This window comes from Galleria mellonella, unplaced genomic scaffold, assembly GCF_026898425.1.
Source record: "Galleria mellonella isolate WM207_F2 unplaced genomic scaffold, CSIRO_AGI_GalMel_v1 utg1789, whole genome shotgun sequence".
NCBI lineage: Eukaryota > Metazoa > Arthropoda > Insecta > Lepidoptera > Pyralidae > Galleria > Galleria mellonella.
In genome coordinates, this window is record NW_026442020.1 from 99553 (window position 1) to 119594 (window position 20042).

The following is a 20042-nucleotide window of genomic DNA, read 5'->3' on the forward strand; positions in this document are numbered from 1 at the left end:
AAAATAGAACCCTTTTTTAAATCCACGTTTGTTCCCTGTAAAGATGTATTGAATATAGGGGATGACAATTAACACCTGGGACACCATGCAGCCACCCCATGCTTTCAACGGAACATCTCATGCACGTTAGATAAATTCTTAATCGATTGCCGAGCAGGTGGAGAATTATGCGTGTGTGGGAGTGTTTGTATGTGTTCGTGTTTTTGTTTGTGTATCTACACTAACTTCTATTGTTATTTAATATAATATTAAATTATCTGTGCTATTGTGAACTAATTTTGGACATTCCTCATTTTGATTTCCAAAAAATATAAAAAAATCCAAATCGGCTGTATGTTTTAACTCCAATGTGTATGCGTGCGTGCGTGCGTGCGTGCGTGAGTGCGTGCGTGCGTGCGTGAGTGCGTGCGTGCGTGTGTGTGTGTGTGTGTGCGTGTGCCTGCGCGTGCGCGTACGTGTGCGTGTGCGTTAAAGCGAATGCGTGTGTTTGTGTCTGTGTTTGTTAGGTGTGTTTTTTTAATGGGTGACAATGGAATGGCAACCCCGTCTGCGCTATCGGCATACACCGGCGGGGCACCAGTGAAGGATAATAGGTGAGAATGAAGCAGGTCATTTAGCCCATCGTGACGAATTCAAGAAGAATTGTTCACGATGGTTTCCAGGGGGAACCACGTGGAGATCGACCTAATAGGGCATATTGCAAGCAATGGGGCTGTCAAACTCCATTGCTAACAATCCCTTTTCACCTGTTAGGTGTGTTAGGTGATTACATCGCCAACTGCGTATAACAATAGATATTCGACTCAATTTAAATTCACGTATTATTTGCTGCTTGCCGAACAAAATTTCAGTTTGTCTTTTCTAAAATTAAATAAAAATAAAATTATACTACTTTATAAAGCTCACAGTGGGTTTGTATTTTTTTAATTGTAAACCAAATTTGATATATTTGATATAATTTTTATAATATTTATAAGTCGTTTGCTTGGGTAACTCTGTCCCATTCGTGTTTTTATCGTGAAGCAGTTGTGTTTGCATGTTTCGGTTTGAAGGGTATGATATGGCGTGAATTTACAGGGTACAGAGGAATAATATCTGAGTCTTCAGGAATGGCAACGTATGGGGGGTATCATGGGCGAAACAGTATACTCTGTTATGTCCATGGTACTGCTTATGTCTGTAGGCGACGGTTTCCACTTTCCATCAGGTGGGCCGTTAGCTTGTTTGCCATTGTAAGTTGTATAAAAAAAAATTTTTACTAATTTACTTGTAATGCAACGACTATAAAAATGTACCTTATTCTAGCAAATAAAGGGTTTCAATTTCAATGTAGTTTAAGAAATTTCTTCTATAAATCAGTGTTTCTAAATAAATATATCTTATATTCCTTTTTAAAAGGCCGGCAGCACACCTGCAATGCCGCTGGTGTTGTGGGTGATCATGTCACTTACCATCAGGTGAGCCGCATGTTCGTTTGCCCCTGTATTGTAAAAAAAATGTACGAGTATAATCTCCTTTGCGATAAACTATGCTTTTAAACAACTTGAACGAAGGTCATTATATATTTCTTTTTAATTTAGAAACTAAAACGTGTCTGGTAACACTTGAGCGACTTGAGATAATGCTAAATAGAATTAAGTTAAAAACCATTTAAAAACGTGACTTCAAATTTAACTTAATGGTTCCGTAGACATTTCATTGAATAAACGGCATCCAAAAGTAAGTATTAATTTATTGGATTTTTTTTTATTATTATATTGTACACTTTTGTTTAATATATATTAATTGTGTATTATTACATTGGACGTGAAAACTCGGAATAAAAAGTATGTATGTATGAGTATGTCCTTCCCCATCCCATATAGTGTGTATATATCAATTTTCATTGTGATCACTTAAACCGTTAAAGCGATAAGAGGTGATAAACAGAATCACATTCATATTTACAATATTAGTAAGGATAAACAATTTTATCATTCTAAAATTTTGGATGAGTCATGTTAAATTTGTTAATTAAATTTCATTAATAATTAATTATGTTGTAATTATTAACGGAATTTAATTCACAATTTTATCTCTAAAAACTTTCGATGAGTCATGTTAAATTTGTTTATTAAATTTCATTAATAATTAATTATGTTTTAATTATTACACTAAAGGAACCTTAATATAGGTAAAAGCAGTGACAAAAACGGTAGTGTAAAACGTGTCAACAGACAGACAGACGGAGTGTATGGTGTGCAGTGGCAGCCATGCGACAGATGGCTATGGTTTGAGTACCTACATGTTTTTTGGTACAACTACAGCCAAAAGTTATTTTACTATATCTATATGCATGTATGTATGTATTAATTAAAAACACGTATATGTGTTAAAAACACAACAAACATATCGTCATAGTCGTAGAATACTGACGGATCTGACAAATATCCGCCATCTAATTTCTTTTACTGGAGGTAAAGATAAGGTAATAAATATTAGGTTCTTACATATGAAATTGGCGTTATGTCGCACTTGACCACTTTGATGCGAAATATCTCCTATTTGGTTAAGAATTCCATATTCAAATTTATAAATTCATTAAGCTGGTACATTTGAGTTTTGACAACAGTATATATATATATATATATATATATATATATATATATATATATATATATATATATATATATATATATATAAGGTTTGTCCGGAAAGTACGTATAAAAGTTTTTTAAAAATTTTATTTTAAATTATCGTAAATCAATTTTATCTCGATCCCCATCTATAGGGACAGGCTCCTTGAAAGTCCTCGTTGTAGGTTTCTCAGCTGCCCCGTCGTAGCTTTTTTTATCTCATTTATGTCCCCCAAATGCCGCCCCCGAAGTACCAATTTGGTTTTTTATATGAGTTATTTATATACTTAATTCGTGGTAAACAATTCGCGCCGAATTATGACACTGTCTGACCGTTAAACGACGTTTAACACAAGTTCGAATTCTTTCCACGTTTTCGTCGGAATGTGAAGTGGAAGGACGTCCTGAACGTGGGTCATCTTGAACGCTTTCTCGGCCCTCTCTGAATCTTTTTACACTTGTGGACGGTTGGTTCCTTCACAGCATCATCCCCATAAACTGTTCTGAGATCGGCAAAAATCACGCCATTCTTGTTTGTACGACGCGCTGCTCTTCAACGGAAGCGGGCTCCATGCCGACGGGGTTTCGTTGTATTTTAATTTAGCATTGTTAGGGACATAAGGAATGAATTCTCGCATTCCAGAACACTTTTATTACGAACTTTCCGGACAGACCTCGTACAATAATTAAAGTTATAAATAACGCCATCTGTTTGTAGCTTAAAGGAATGTATTTTAATTTAGAGTGGGAATGAATTAAGATTCTTCTCCAGAACTCGTTGTAAATAAAACTAGTTATGGCCGTGTAGTCACAGTATAGTATAGACTATGGGTTTCCGTGGGTATCTTGAGAGGCGACTAAGGGAGTGCGACCAATGAGCAGCAGCGTCCTTCTTTAAACATCTTTAAAGTAACATTGCGGTCGCCAATCCGTCTGCCAAGCGTGGCATTTACTAGCAAAAAGCCCCGAGGAGGGAGGCTTTGGTTCAGTACTGGACAGTGTTGGAAACACTAAATTTAATATTATACTATGGCAACTCTAAAATTGCCGTCGCCCTCTTCCGTTACAACAATCGTCCAATGTGTGAGTCTTTGTGTAAAAATATAATTAAAATAAATATATTGTGAAATTAAAAAGCGGTTTTGCAATATAAAGTACAAATTCCAACAGACAGTTAAAGGATGATGATGACGCCATGTAGGTCCCGACATAGAATGGACCATCCCCTCCCTTTACCGTAAGTGTCTTAACAGACAAATATGGGTGGACAAGAGACAGGCAGCAGCGTCCCTCTTTAAACATCTCTAAAACCTAATTGCGGTTACCAATCGTTCTGCCAAGCGTGGCAATTACTGGCAAAATCCCCCAAGGGGAGGCTTATGTTCAGCAGTGGACAGTTAAAGGCTGAGATGATGATGATGATGATGATGAAAATTTGTAGACTAGTAGAGGGGGAGATTTTGTACAAAAGTCGATTGCTTGAGTACCTCTGTCCCATTCGTGTTTCTACCGTGAAGCAATTGTGTTTGCATGGCTGTGTTTCGGTTTGAAGGGTGGGATATGGCGTGAATTTACAGGGTACAGAGGAATAACATCTGAGTCTTTAGGAATGGCAACGCATGGGGGGTATCATGGGTGAAACAGTATATTCTGTTATGTCCATGGTACTGCTCATATCTATAGGCGACATATATATTACCACTTTCCATCAGGTGGGCCGTCAGCTTGTTTGCCATTCTAAGTTGTATAAAAAAGTTATTAACTTACATTAAAGTCAAAGTGTCAAACCGTTTTGTTACCGACTGTACCATCCAAATAGTCAATCTGTTAACCGCATAAGTCAAATTTTAACATGACACGAACATTTTTTTAAAATCCTTGTTGACTTTTTTTCAGAAGTTATGGGAGAAAGGAGGCCCTTCAATTTATTAATGCAACTGATGCAACTCAGTGTTTAGTAAGGATTTTACAAAAAAAGAAAGAAAAACAATATGGCGTTCGGAAGAGCAACTAAATGCTGTTGAAAACAATGCTATTTTTTTTAAAGTCTAAGAAAAAGAAGGAAGAAAAAAAGAAAACAAAGAAACAATATGGCGTTTAGAAAAACAATTAAATTATATTGAAGACGATGTTTTTTTTTAACTGACTAAAAAAGAAGGAAAAAAAGAAAAAAATCAATATGGCGTTTGGACGAGCAACTACATTTTGTCCAAGATGCTATTATTATTTTACCAACTGTAAAAAAGAGCAATAAGAAATCAATATGGCATTTGGAATAGCAACTAAATTTTGTGCAAGACGTTATTATTTTTTTAACTAACTGAAAAAAAGACTATTAAAAAATCAAAATGGCGTTTGGAAGAGAAACTAAATTCTGTTAAAGACGGTGCTATTTTTTCTTAACTGACTGCAAAAAATGTGGAGGTTCTCGGTTCGATTGTATTATTTTTATTTTCTTTTATTTATTATTTATTTAACTCTTTTTTGCATTAGAATCGTAAAAACATACAATGACAATTAAATAATTCAAGTGAAATACAGTAACATAAAGTACAAATTAAAATATATACATAAATGGATATTTTGTTTGCTTGTTACTACAGAACTCCGTCACGTATCTCAAAAACGACCCTGTAATGTCTTTTGATTTCCGGTTAAAAATATAAAATGGTGTTCTACTAATAAATCGATGTCATTCTTGGCAAAACCAGTTTTAAAAAGCAAAACTACCAAATCATTTTTGTTAAAATTTCTATGGGATCAATCTTTTTTTTTGCAACTTAACTCTTTTATAGACATGAGCAGTACCATGGACATAACAGAGTATACTGTTTCGCCCATGATACCCCCCATGCGTTGCCATTCCTGAGGACTCAGGTGTTATTCCTCTGTACCCTGTAAATTCACGCCATATCCCACCCTTCAAACCGAAACACGGGCATGCAAACATAACTGCTTCACGTTTGAACACGAATGGAACAGAGGTGGCCAATCAAACGACATTTATACAAAGTCTCCCTCTGGTAAATCTGTAAATATATCTTTATAGTTAAAAAGTGACAAACACAAAAAATACAATCAAAATTGAGAAGCTTCTTTTTGAAGTCGGTTGACTGGTAAATCTTTTAACCACAAACATCGTAGCGGTCACTTGACAATTGTCCAATATCTTCACTTGCGGCACTTTAACTGGACATTCTGAGAAATGGCCCATGCGGGCAGACAAAACGGCACAATTAACTCGGGGTTCCGTATCTAGCCGGTTTATTGCCTCACATATATTTTAAGCTGCAACTAAGTACTTGCTTTGCGGTTCTGTTACACTCGGACGGTATTTTCATGGTTTCGAAATTTTAAACTCTTTATTTAATCAACTTTATAAAGCAGAAGATTCCCAATTCGACAACGTGTATGTACTTACAGTATATAAACGCAGTGTAGGACGACCCCCCACTAGATAGGGGGGAAAGGGATTGTTAGTAATGTAGACTGAGAATCCCATTGCTAGCAATATACCCAACCAGGTCGATCTCCTCGCGGTTCTCCCAAAACTATCATGAATAATGAAAACTATCATGGTTAATTCCTGATGAATTCATCATGATGGGCTAACGGGCCTGTTTTCTTTCTCATCTATCACCCTTCACTGGTGCTCCGCCAGCGTATCCCGTTAGCGCAGGCGGGGTTACCATACTATTTTCACCCATCAAAAAAAGATCCCCCACTAGATAGAGTGACGACCTCAAATGCATTGCAGGGAGTCAGTGGATGCAGGTGGTTCAGGACCGTTCTTTATGGCTATCTATGGGGGAGGCCTATGTCTAGCAGTGGATATATAATGGCTGAAATGATAATGAAATTATGATATATGTACTCACAGACTAATCCCATAGAAATTTTATCAAAATCGGTACAGTAGTTTAATTCTTAGATCGAAATAACTGGTTTTGTATAATTGAAGTCGATTTTATTTTGGGACACAATCTTTAATTATTCAGTGCTCTATCTATGTAATATAATCAGGCACCAATTCTCTACAACTTTGATGTATCTATGGTATTATTTAAAGTGTACAATGAAGTACTTAAAAAAGTTGTGAGATAAATAAATAAACATTATTATAACTTATTTTTTTTTTACTTAATTACTTTATTATTATAATCTGAGCCAATTGCAATATGTAGCTAATTTTGTCTTAGACCAAGAATCTCGGCCTCGATTCAATTGAAAATTAATCAAGCAATTCCATATACGAGCTCATAGATAAGGAACAATACTACAGTTGTATCTTCTATTCCATTCATCACTAGACACAAAATACATAATTAATGATCATAATTACTTTAAAACAAAACGCAACGATTCGAAAATCGAACAAAAGAACGGCCCGTTCGAAATACGAAATGAGATATTTCAAAAAGAAATTAACAGTTGCGCCGCAGAGTCATAGATAATGAAATGTTCTTGTGTAGTTCGAGTGACGTCTTTTAAAAAGTGTTTGACAGGTAAATTACGGCTTAGGTGGTGCGCCGACGCGTTCAGTACGATATTTTAACGGGATGTAGTCTAGGAGATGGATGCCATTTGATTAAACAACATTTGTTGTATTAACAATAATAATAATTATTACTAAATTACCAGAGAGAGACTTAGTACAAAAGTCGTTTGCTTGGGTAGCTTTGTCTAATTGATATTTCTCTCGTGAAGCAGTTGTGTTTGCATGGCCGTGTTTCGCTTTGAAGGGTGGGATATGGTAGTGAATTTACAGGGTACAGAGGTATACCACCATGGTACTCATGTCTATAAGCGACGGTTACCATTTTCCGTTAGATGGGCCGTCAGCTTGTTTGCCATTCTAAGTTACATTTTTTTTTATATACAACTAAGAATGGCAAACAAGCTGATTGTTTTCCGAAATTTCGGATGGAAAAGTGATAATCGTCGCCTTAAAATTACATAATACATGCCATGGACATAAAAAATGTAAATACTGTTTCGCCCATGATACTTTTATGCGTGGCCATTATGAGGACTCAGATGTTTTCCTGTGTCCAGTAAATTAAACAAAAATCCCACCCTTGTATGAAACACAGCCATGCAAACACAACTGCTTCACGGTTGAAACACGAATGGGACAGAAATCTCTCCAATCGACTTTTGTATTTTAAATTGTCTCCCTCTTTAACATAAAAAAAATCTATATTATTATTAAAACTTATGTTAATTTCTTATCCGATGTCTGTATACATATATAGTGGGAAATTAATAAACTCACTTTGTTTTGCCATTTCCACCGATTGTTTCCATTTCATTCGGAGTCTTCTTCAGGAGGCGTGCCGTCGCGACGCTTTGCGTCACAGCGCCTCGCCAAATCTATTAATTAATTTCCTTAAATCAATATTAATTCATTTTACTCTCACACGAAGTTACTGTTTAAAGTACAAAAAAAAAAAAAAAATTAAGTCATCAACTAATAAAATAAATATGTATTATAGCTGCATATGTAACGACTCGTCTTTGTCGTTCGGGACCTCGTGACTGGTCTCCAGTCGCATGATTCGTTGATTAAATTATTTCTTTATTTCTTAGTAAGAATACCGCACCATGGCCCTTAAGCTAAGTCGTACATGATTTGTAAAAAATATGTTTTTGGACACAGCACACTGGCCGAATGGTTCGGTTTCCCTTTCTGTGTAATATTTTTTATTTGAACCAAAGGGTTACAAGATAATGATATGTTATTAATACAATTTATTTTAATAGATTTAATTGTATGTTTGTGAAGCAATCGATTTAAATATTTAAAGAAATAAAAATGATCAATAACGTTTTAGCTTTTACACAATTAGTCGAAATTCTTTCAACATAACAAACTTAATTACCATCATCATCGTCCAGCTGTTAATTGGCCATTGCTAAACATAGGTTTTCCTTTTGGGTGATTTTGACCGTAGTTGCCAAACTTGGCAAATAGGTTGACAACCGCTGTTAGGCTTTGGTGATGTTTAAAAAGTACGTTGCTGTCCATCCCTCGAGCATTAAGTGCCCTTAGTGGCCTCTTACGACACCTACGGGAATGGAAGGGTGGTCCATTCTATGCCGGGACCACGCGACTATATTGACTAGTAATCTTATTGATCTTATTTTAAAATTACGATTGTGTTTCACAAAATATACCGACTTCAGTTGTGGCAAAACTAGTTATTATGATTTCAAAACTAAACTGCTGAACCGATTTTGATAAAATATATCTATAAGATTAATCTGTAAATATATATTTTAAATAAAAAATTTTTTTTTATTTTTTATACAACTTAGAATGGCAAACAAGCTGACGGCCCATGATGGAAAGTGGTAACCGTCGCCTATAGACATGAGCAGTACCATGGACATAACAGAGTATAATTTCGCCCATGATACCCCCATGCGTTGCCATTCCTGAGGACTCAGGTGTTATTCCTCTGTACCCTGTAAATTCACGCCATATCCCACCCTTCAAACCGGAACACAGCCACGCAAACACAACTGCTTCACGGTAGAAACACGAATGGGAAAGAGGACAGAAGACAGACTAAATCGATTCATAACTGACAGAGAAATACTGGGGAATTACGAACCTCCTTCTGTTCAAGTTGGTCGAAAAATCAGACGAATTCGGAACCTCCTCCTTCTGGAGGTCGTTTAAAAATAAAAATCTAATTAGTTACTCTCAATAATAAATGTTTAAGATCAACGGATATTGTCAGCTCTGTATAAATACATTTGCAAGAGAAATCGTTGTTGGTTTATCTTTGTTCATAATCTCCAAAACTTTTATCACTGACCGAAGAATATTTACATATATATGTGTAAAAAAGGTTATTATACATTATTAGTGTTAATTTTGTCCTTATTAATTTTGTAAGGACCCATCCACATTGACCGGGACGAAGCGAAAATATTTGATAGATATACGAGTATATATATACATAATTTTTTGCATTACTTACAGTACACAAATAAAAACTGACATAGATTGACAAAAGAGAAGATGCATTCTTCTATATAAAATGAAATGAAAAGCATAGAAGATGCAAAGAAATGCATAGAAGAAGTAACATAACTTTCCCTTTCGTACGTGTGCCACAGTAACTCAAAATGGTTACAACTCACTTTATCCATTTGCGCTCAAAAGAGCAAAACTATAGTAATAGTTGTGGCTATAATTCAACTCAATTTCATAATAATTTCATTTTTACTTAATTATTCAGGACTTATTCCATTATTAAAGAAATATTATAATTTTTTTTTATACAACTTAGAATGGCAAACCAGCTGACGGCCCACCTGATGGAAAGTGGTAACCGTCGCCTATAAATATACAATGGACATAACAAAACTGTTTCGCCCAATACCCCCATGCGTTGTCATTTGAGGACTTTTACTGTATTATAAATATATTTATTTATTTATATCTACACTATTTTTATAGGTACATAAATCAAATATCATTACTTTGTATAAAAAGTGGTGTAAAGTGGCTACAACTTTTTTTGATACTGATCACATTATTTACCAGAATCTGGGATACAAAATTAATATTGGAAAGTAAACTATACACAATTAGTCAAAGCCTGTTTAGTTTTTTACATATAAGAAATTAAAAATATAATTAAAGATCGTGTCCTATAAAAAAAAAGGACTTTAATTGTGACAAAACCAGTTGTGTTGATCTAAAAAAGAGTTTATTTGTGCTTTATTATTTTCATTCTTTTATCTATTTTGCTGCGTATGATGTGTATTTTTTTTTATTGTAATTTGTGTGCTGTAAGTAATGTAAATAAATTATCTATCTATCTATCTATGAGATGACACACTTAAATAAAATACAAAGTAATCGATTCTTTTTGCAGTAAGTCGAAAATCGCCGTCACATGCATTCAGTGTGGATCACTCGTTAAACCAACCGGTGGATATATAAACAAGTCTTTTGATTAGATAAAATGTGGATAAGAAACGCAACGAATACCTTCCCAGAATTATTTCGAAATAATTGTGTGGAATTTTCGAGAAAATCCACAAGATCGCCGACCGTTCGCGGCGAGATATTTTTTGCGGTGAGGTGACAGAAACTTGAGGTCGCGTTTTTTTTTTAATGGTACGTAATAAACGCAATTAGCCGCCGCGGGAGCTCCTTGTGTTTACTGACAACACTTTGGGATAGGTATCTATCTATACATATAAAATAAAAATGTAGAAATCAAATGTCTGTACATAGAAAAAAAAAACGCTAAAAACCGAGTCAGGGGGATGTTAGAAGTGAAGCCGAGGCACACATACGTGAGTCCATCAATGCCTAGTTGTGGCCAAGGCTTGTATAGTACTTTTCTCAAACAATGCGCGGAAATCAAAAACACAATTTTACTTTTTAATTTCAATGACGAATAACGAACAATAATAATTTTTCACGCGCCATAATGTTTCTCTGTTTTTTTTCACATTTCCAAGCATGTTTGAGAAAAAAAAATTAGTCTATGCCCCTTACCATCCCAAAAATTTCGTGTATACGTACAAATTTATTGTCTGTCCCATTCATGTTTCAACCGTGAAGCAGCTGTGTTTGCATGGCTGTGTTTCGGTTTGAAGGGTGGGATATGGCGTGAATTTACTGGGTACAGAGGAATAACATCTGAGTTCTCAGGAATGGCAACATATGGGGGATATCATGGGCGAAACAGTATACTCTGTTATGTCCATGGTACTGCTCATTTCTATAGGCGACTGTTACCACTTTCCATCAGATGGGCCGTCAGCTTGTTTGTCATTCTAAGTTGTATAAAAAAATATATATAGAAAAATCTATTCTAAATTAAGATACCTACTCGTGTGCCAAATTTAATTCATATCCGTTGATCAGTTTTTGCTTAAAACAGTAGTAGAACAACATTCATCCATACATACATACATACATACATTTTTTATGTGACTTAGAATGGCAAATAAGCTGACAGCCCAAAAGATGGAAATATATAAAAAAATTGCATTTATAATAGTGGTAGGGCTATCATCATCATTGGCACAGTTAATACTGTATGGTAATTTGCCATCACCGGTGATGGTGATGATTAACCCCGCAACAGCCGTAACGGGTCATCTAGAGCATCAGATATCCCATTGTTGTGGGCGGCGAGTCAGTAATATATATTTAATTGTAACGCCCAATGCACGCCCACTTGATATTTGGTGCAGCTTTTTAAAACAACCTATGGCGTGGAGTCGATTTGAAATTATATTTTCGATTCTAAATTTAAAATTTAACTTTGCGACGGTTATTTCTTTCCGTCGCATGGGCCGTTAGATTGTTTGCCATTCTTATTTGCGTAAAATAAATTCTATATTTCCGATTCTAAATATATTTAAATACATTTTAAATTTAGAATACTAATACGTGAAGCAAAAACCTTGTATCCTTTTTTATGAAAATTGCGCGGACGGAAGAGTAGGAATTTTTTTTTTAATTATGCATTATTATACATTACACACATTATCATGTATTTGTTACAAATATGCATATATATTTTTTGCTTATTATTAGAGTTGGTGGTCAAATTAAGAATAGATTAATATTATTTGTCTATAGTCTTACTGAATGTCAAATATAACCATAATGAATTCATTTGTTACAATATATGTTATGGTCGAATTTTGACCACTGAGTGACCACTGTTTTTATAAAATACCGAATATATATATATATATATATATATATATATATATATATATTATCAAGGATCTAACGAATAATTAGATATTTTACTAGCAGTTAAATTTCATTACAAATTGATCAGATTTCTTTCAGAGAGCTCCAGGTGGTCTTATTTGGAAATCTAGAAAGTTCTAACTTGATTTTAATCTCACTTATCAATTCTCCACTCATATCCAGCTAACACAAACTGTTAAGGTGTTAAGGTTCACTTTTCAATATCAATTTAAGGTGCAAGAAAACACACGTCTTTACTGAAATGGATATATTTTCAACTAACTTCAATTTCATAACATTGTTGCTTTTAAACCTACGACGAGACAATAGTAATAGAATGGCATGAAGTTAACCAGTGTTTGTTTCTATTGTTGACATTATAAGTAAATTACGTTAACATGCCGCCCACCAAAATGACTGTAAGTCTTTTTAAACGAGAATTTAAACAAATAACAATATATCTCATGCACATATATATAACAAATATAAAAGGTAACAAAATATTGTAGTATATAAATTAATTTATAAAATATTAACAACTACATACAAGTTCATTATTTAGAATCAGTTTCAATGTCCACAGGTAAATAACACAGTTTGCTAATAGATCTTTTTACAACACTGTTACCACTTTTCACACTGTAAACTCTAGTAATTCCATCATCTCCAGGGTGTTTTTCGAGCACTCGTCCTAGAGCCCATTTACCAGGCGGTAGTAGGTCATTTTTAATAAGAACTATTTGTCCGATAGCAAATTCCTTTTCTTTTTTAAGCCACTTTGGTCTTTGTTGAAGTCTAGACAAATATTCTTTCTGCCACCGATTCCAAAAATCTCTTAGTAATTTTTGTGTATGTTGCCAGCGGGATATGTTACTAACTTTAACATGCTGTAAATCTGGATTGGGAATGACAATAGGTGCTTCGCCTATCAGGAAATGTCCCGGTGTTAAGGGTTGAATTATGTCACCTGAGTCATCAATCGGACAGAGCGGTCTAGAATTTAGGCACGCCTCTATTTCACAAAGAATGGTGGTCATTTCCTCAAAAGTCAAGTGATTGGTTAATATTCTTTTTAAATGGTACTTAATTGATTTCACGCCCGCTTCCCATAAACCTCCGAAATTTGGGCTATAAGCAGGGATGAAATGCCATTGAGTACCATCGCACGCCAAAGATTCAGCAATTTCCCCTTTAAATTCTAAACAAGCATCCTTCCAGGCAGTTACTAACTCCTTATTTGCTCCTATAAAGTTTCTCCCTTGATCACTCCATAAATGGGAGCACTTTCCTCTTCTGGCAGTAAACCGTTTAAATGCACCAATGAATGCCTCTGACGTCATATCTCCAACCAATTCCAGATGAATGGCTTTAGTAGCCATACATACAAATATAGCAATATAAGCTTTATTTGTTTTCATACCTCTGCCCTTCGATATCAAAATTTGAAATGGACCAGTAAAATCAACTCCGCTCTGCAAGAATGGTCGAGAGGGTGTCACACGTGCTTTAGGTAAATCTCCCATGATCTGGGTTCTAACAGCAACTTTATGTCTCGCACAGATCAAACATTTATTTATGTATCCCTTAATCATACCCTTCCCTCTTACTATCCAGTACTTAGAAGTTAAATACGTCAACATAACTTGTATACCTCCATGTAAAGTTCTACGATGGGCATCAGCGACAATTAAATATGTAAATCTGTTTTTATGATTTAATATGATTGGATGTTTACTCTCTTCATCGATATTAGCGTGTCTGAGCCTTCCGCCCACCCTGAGAATACGTTGTTCATCTAAGTATGGATTTAACGATTTTAGATTGCTGGTTCTTTTTACTGATTTCTTCTTTTCTAATGCTTCTATTTCATCTTCAAAATCTATTTTTTGACTTATTTGTATACATATACGTAATGAATCCTCTAATTCTTGTGTTGTAATAGTATTGTTTATATTTTCTGCCAACAATCTAAACTTTAGAAATCTTTTACAAAATGTTATTACTTTTAACAATTCTGTTAATGTATTATAATTTTCAAATTGTGTATATATATGATTTTCTTTTTCTTCTTCCTTATTATTTATATTTAAGTTTACGTGTATAACCTTTTTCATTTCCTCATCTGTTTGTGTACAACTTGGCTTATGAAAATCTATCTTATGTTCAGACAACCATTTCGGTCCCTTCCACCACAAGTTCGAATTTTGCAAATCTTTAAGATACATACCTCTGGACGCTATGTCAGCAGGGTTGTCTTGTGACTTCACATAGTACCATTGTCTGTTGTTGGTATTATCTATTATTTCTACCACCCTATTAGCAACGAAGGGTTTCCATTTACTGGGTTCTCCAAGTAGCCAAGATATGACAATAGTGGAATCAGTCCACGTAAACACTTGGGACATAGATAATTTCATTGCTTGTGTTACTTGTTTGAGCAATCTTGAAAGTAAGACAGCACCACAAAGCTCTAAACGTGGTAGTGATATTGTTTTCAATGGGGCTACTCTAGTTTGTGCAGCAACAAGTGTGGTTGTTATGGTTCCATCAGAATTTACAACACGACAATATACCACGGCTGCATAAGCTTGCATTGAAGCGTCACTGAAACCATGTATTTCAATAGATTCTTTCTCTTTGTTGAATGTATGTAACCATCTGTCTATACGTATGCCATTTACGTTCTTAAAATCACGTTTTATTGTCCTCCATTCGTCTATTAGTGATTGACTTATCTCTTCATCCCAACTGTACTTTTCCAGCCAAAGTCGTTGTATAAATATCTTTGTCATTACCAACAATGGTGCTATCCATCCTAAAGGATCATAGAGTTTCTGAATATCTGACAGAATACTACGTTTGGTGATATTCATTGACTCGCTATGTGTACTCGAATTGTATTCAAATTTATCAGTTCTCAAGTTCCATGCGATTCCTAATGCCTTTGTAGTACCATCGATATTGAGATCTAAGTGTACATTAGAGGATCTTTCGCTTGGTTTGATAGATCTCATGAATTCTGCATTATTAGATGACCATTTCTTTAGTTGAAAACCACCTTGTTGTAATAAATATTTTAACTCCTTGGCAGCTGCGATAGCATTTTCAACATTATCACAACCCGATAGAACATCATCCACGTAGAAATCCTCTTGAATTATCCTGGTAGCAATTGGATAGTTTTCACCTTCGTCAATAGATAGCTGTACGAGAGTTTTGATAGCAAGATAAGGAGCTGACGCCGTCCCAAATGTTACTGTGAGAAAACGGTAGTCTTTTATAGGTTCATCAGGATTATCTCTCCATAAAACTCTTTGAAAGTCTTTGTCTTCTTTTGCTATCAAAATCATTCGGTACATTTTTTCAATATCAGATACGAAACAAACAGCATGCATTCGCCATCTCATCAACAGACTTCTAAGATCACCCTGTAGTACTGGTCCTAATAAGAGCTCGTCGTTCAGTGAGATGCCGTTTGAACCTTTGCATGAAGCATCAAAAACGACACGCGTGCTAGTAGTCTCCTTTCCTTCACGAATGACTGCAAGGTGTGGTATGTAAATTGATCTTTTTGAATGTATTTCTTCTTCTAGTACTTCTTCTATATGTTTCATATTTTTGTATTCTTCTATCACTTGTGTGTATTTTTCTTTTAATTGTGGTTGTTTGTTGAATCTTTTCTCTAATTGTAAAAACCTATTCAATGCTATTTCTCTTGTATTTCCGTCCGGTGAAACTGGATTCTCTGTCTTAAATGGTAGCTTCACTATGTATCGTCCTTTATCATTTCTTTTATATGTTTTTTCGTAGATGTCTTCACACAGCCTCTCTTCTTTAGTAAATTTTCTTTTAGTATCCATATCTACCTCCCATATGACTTTCAGCATTTCGTCTACATCTACTGCATGATGTGTAAAAATAAAGTTTGATTCTTGAGTACAATTTTCACCAGAATGTACCTCACCAAATAAAATCCAACCAAGACCTGTTTTTAATGCACATGGTGAGCCAGGTGGACCTTTGATTAAATCAGATTGTAATATTTTAGCATATTCTTTGACACCAAGAAGAAGATCTATGGAGCCTGGAGTACAATAACTTGGATCAGCTAGGTGTAATCCTTCTAGGTGTGGCCAATTATGAACAGCAAGTGATTTTGTGGGTATCTTAGCAGTCAGTTGTTGAGACACGACGTATGCTTCTACTTGTATGCTATAATCCGACTTGTATCTTGAAACTACTTTGAACTGAACTACTTGGTTTACATTCGTTTTCATAGATCCCATTCCGATAATACTTCTTTTTGCTGTTGTTCTAGTGAGTTGAAGTAACTGAGTTGCTTTTTCACTTATAAACGATGATTCCGACCCTGGATCTATTAGCGCCCTTAAGACAGTGGTGTGATCGCGTTCACTTCTTACTATCACCATTGCGGTCGCTAATATATCTTCTGCCTAGTATTGCAATTAGACGCTACCATTGTATTGACTCTTATCTCCTCTTGCTCTTCTACATTGCATGGGGATGGTGACACACTCGGTTGTATGGTACCTATTTGACCCGACGTGTCCGGTTTCTTCTGTAAATGTAGAAGAGAATGGTGGCGCTTGTGACATACATGACAGGAAACTGGTGTACGGCATTTCAACACCGAGTGTCCTGGTACTAGACAGTTGTAACAAAGATTATTGTTCTTGGCAAATTCCTTACGTTCCAGGGGGGACAATTTTGTAAACTCCTTGCAATGACATAAGGCGTGGTTATTCTTGCACATGTTACAAGTTTTATTTGGAGTTGTCACGTGGTATGATCTTTCTCTAATAGTTCGCTCTCTAGTGCATGATAATGGTGTAACTAATTCTAATGTACGGAATTGAGATTCTATATTTCTTCAAGTCAGTCCATGAGGGTAGTTCATCTGAATTTTCTTTATAAGAATACGCCTCCCATTGTTTATGTTAAACTTCTGCACGACCAGAAATATGATTATGGGATCCCAAGAATCGGTGGAAATATTCAAATTCTGTAAGTTGTTTATGCATTCAGACGTTGTATCCAACAATGCTTTAATTGAATTAGCTGACTGATTCATAATTTTCTTTTGTGCAAATAGTCGTTTTAAAAGAGAGTTAACTATTAGTCGTTTGTTACCATACCTTTCTTTCAGTGTATTCCAAGCTTGTAGGTAGTTATTTTCCGTCACTTGTATATGTTTTAATAAATTCTCTGCTTCACCACCAATACTTGTTTTCAAATAATGTAATTTTTGTACACTACTAAGCGATGTATTGTTATGCACTAAAGAAATAAATAAATCCTGATAGGCGGGCCACGATTCGTAACATCCTGTGAACAAGGGAATTTGGATTTTGGGTAGCTTCACTTGCACAAGGGTATTGCACACTTTTTTCAGCTAATCGTGACACTGGTAAAGCAGATAACATATCCTTAGGTCCGCTTCCAAGCACAAATAAATATCTTCATGTACATAGTATTCTTCCTTCACGAAGTATGGTAGTATGACGCGTTGTTCTTTAGTCGTAATGCGTAATAATTCTTCATGCGATTTTTTGAAAGTTTTCCAATAATCTTCTATGCACTTTAACCGCGACTCGATGTATCCTTTTGTTAATCGTGATTTCGGGCATTTTTTAAGATTTATTTGCGATTTTTTAAATAGATTTCCTGTATCTTCAAGTACACTGATAATTTGTTCCAAAGACGTAGCCATATTTTTTCAATAATCTTCCAATTACTAATTTAAGCAATCTTAGTACTAATTGCTTAGTGAATAAAGATCATTAAATTTGTAAATCTTTATAAGAATACCACTCGGCGATGTGCTATTTTTGTTCGATGCGGTTCTATTGTTCTCGCGAAACGGGTCGATGAAGCGGTAATAAACTAATAATCCGGCTCGATTACGGCCATATGTTGATGTGTTAAGGTTCACTTTTCAATATCAATTTAAGGTGCAAGAAAACACACGTCTTTACTGAAATGGATATATTTTCAACTAACTTCAATTTCATAACATTGTTGCTTTTAAACCTACGACGAGACAATAGTAATAGAATGGCATGAAGTTAACCAGTGTTTGTTTCTATTGTTGACATTATAAGTAAATTACGTTAACACAAACCAATAGCGCATGGGAGAGGCAATTGTTACTAATGGAGCCTAGGTAAGCGCAAGGGATTGTTAATAAATGACCTCCCTCTTTATTCCCCTTTCCCCTGAAACCCATCATGGTTAATTCGTCTCAAATTCGTCATGATAGGCCAACTAGCTTTTATCCTCATCTATTATCTCTGGTGGTGTACCAGCATATACAGTCAGCATATATAATCGATAACGCAGGTGACACTACCATTCCATATTTACCCATTGAAAGACTTCTCCATTACTGGCACTATACCCATTCAGGTTGACTTCCAAGTGGTTTCCTTTAGGAACTGTTGTGGTTAATTCAAGCTGTATTCGTCACGATGGGACAACTGACTGACAACGGGAACCGCGAGGAGGTTGACCTGGTTGGGTATATTGCTAGTAATGGGATTCTCAGTCTCCATTACTAACAATCCCTTTCCCCCATTTTTATATATGTTATGTACTAGTAATTTCCTAGGTGAGCGTATTGGAAGACTGTAAAGCACATCTAGTGAATATAATGTAATAAATAAATAAATAATAGAATAGATATTTAAATTCCATATTATTATCTCAGAACAGCGCGACTCCATTCACTGAACTGTTTTAACAGTAACTCTGTCCGTTCATTCCCACGTTTCGATTCCTTCGCTCTCTGCCCGACATTTGAAGGGTTATAACTAATTATTTGGTTATTTTTTATAGGCACACAAAACGCATTTACCCGCCTGTGTAATTTAATTTAAGAAAATATTATTCTGTTACAATTTATTACTCTGTGAACCAAAGACAAGTCGGAATGTGAAGTGCTCTCTTAACATTAAAGTCGCTGGTTCCATTTCCGTATTACATAATCTGTTGTTTTTTATAAAAAAAAATATACAATTAAAGATGACGTCCCGTACATTGTTGCTTCCGTTTAAAATTTTGTACTTATTTTTTTTTTTAAATAAAAAAATTTAATCGATGTGAATTTTTATAAATAGTTATATTTTATTATAATAATTGTTATATTTTATTTACAAGGTATGTAAATAAGTGATTTTGAATTTTCCATTTTTTTTTATCTGACCTACCTATGTCATTGTTAAAAGTTAAAAGACTGCATACCGTTGACATCGCGTGTCATAGACAAACTCTTTCGAACGGCGGAAAAAGGCGGGCTTTGGTGCACAAATTCCGAAATGGCGGCGGCGAGATAAAATGATAAATCTTTGTGATTTAATCTTTTATGACTTCAAACACACAAAAGATAGATATAATATAAAATAATATAGAATAGAATGGCTGAATGTGTTGCTGAGCGCAAATCTCGAGAACAGCTGAACCGATTTCGGTATTTCTTTCTTAGAATATTCCTTTAAATACGAGCATGGTTCTTACGGAGAGAAAATTTTTAAAAATTACCTGAATAAGTTCAGAAACAGTATTATTCTATACTCCCATACGAATGATTTGTAATAATACTTAAAATAAAATTTGAACTTTAATGCTATACTGTAAAGTTCAAGTGTTAGTGGAGAGGTAAAAACTATTGA

The 20042-nt window shown here is 34.9% G+C and overlaps 1 protein-coding gene across 1 annotated transcript; it reads right to left on the reverse strand.

Annotated features, from left to right (window-relative positions):
• Window positions 1-12607: 12607 nt before the first annotated feature.
• LOC128200356 (uncharacterized) lies at window positions 12608-16791 on the reverse strand. Its single transcript, XM_052893538.1, has one exon. The coding sequence runs from the start codon at window positions 16782-16784 to the stop codon at window positions 12909-12911; it is 3876 nt and encodes a 1291-aa protein (XP_052749498.1). The 5' UTR covers window positions 16785-16791; the 3' UTR covers window positions 12608-12908.
• Between the last annotated feature and the right edge of the window lie 3251 nt (window positions 16792-20042).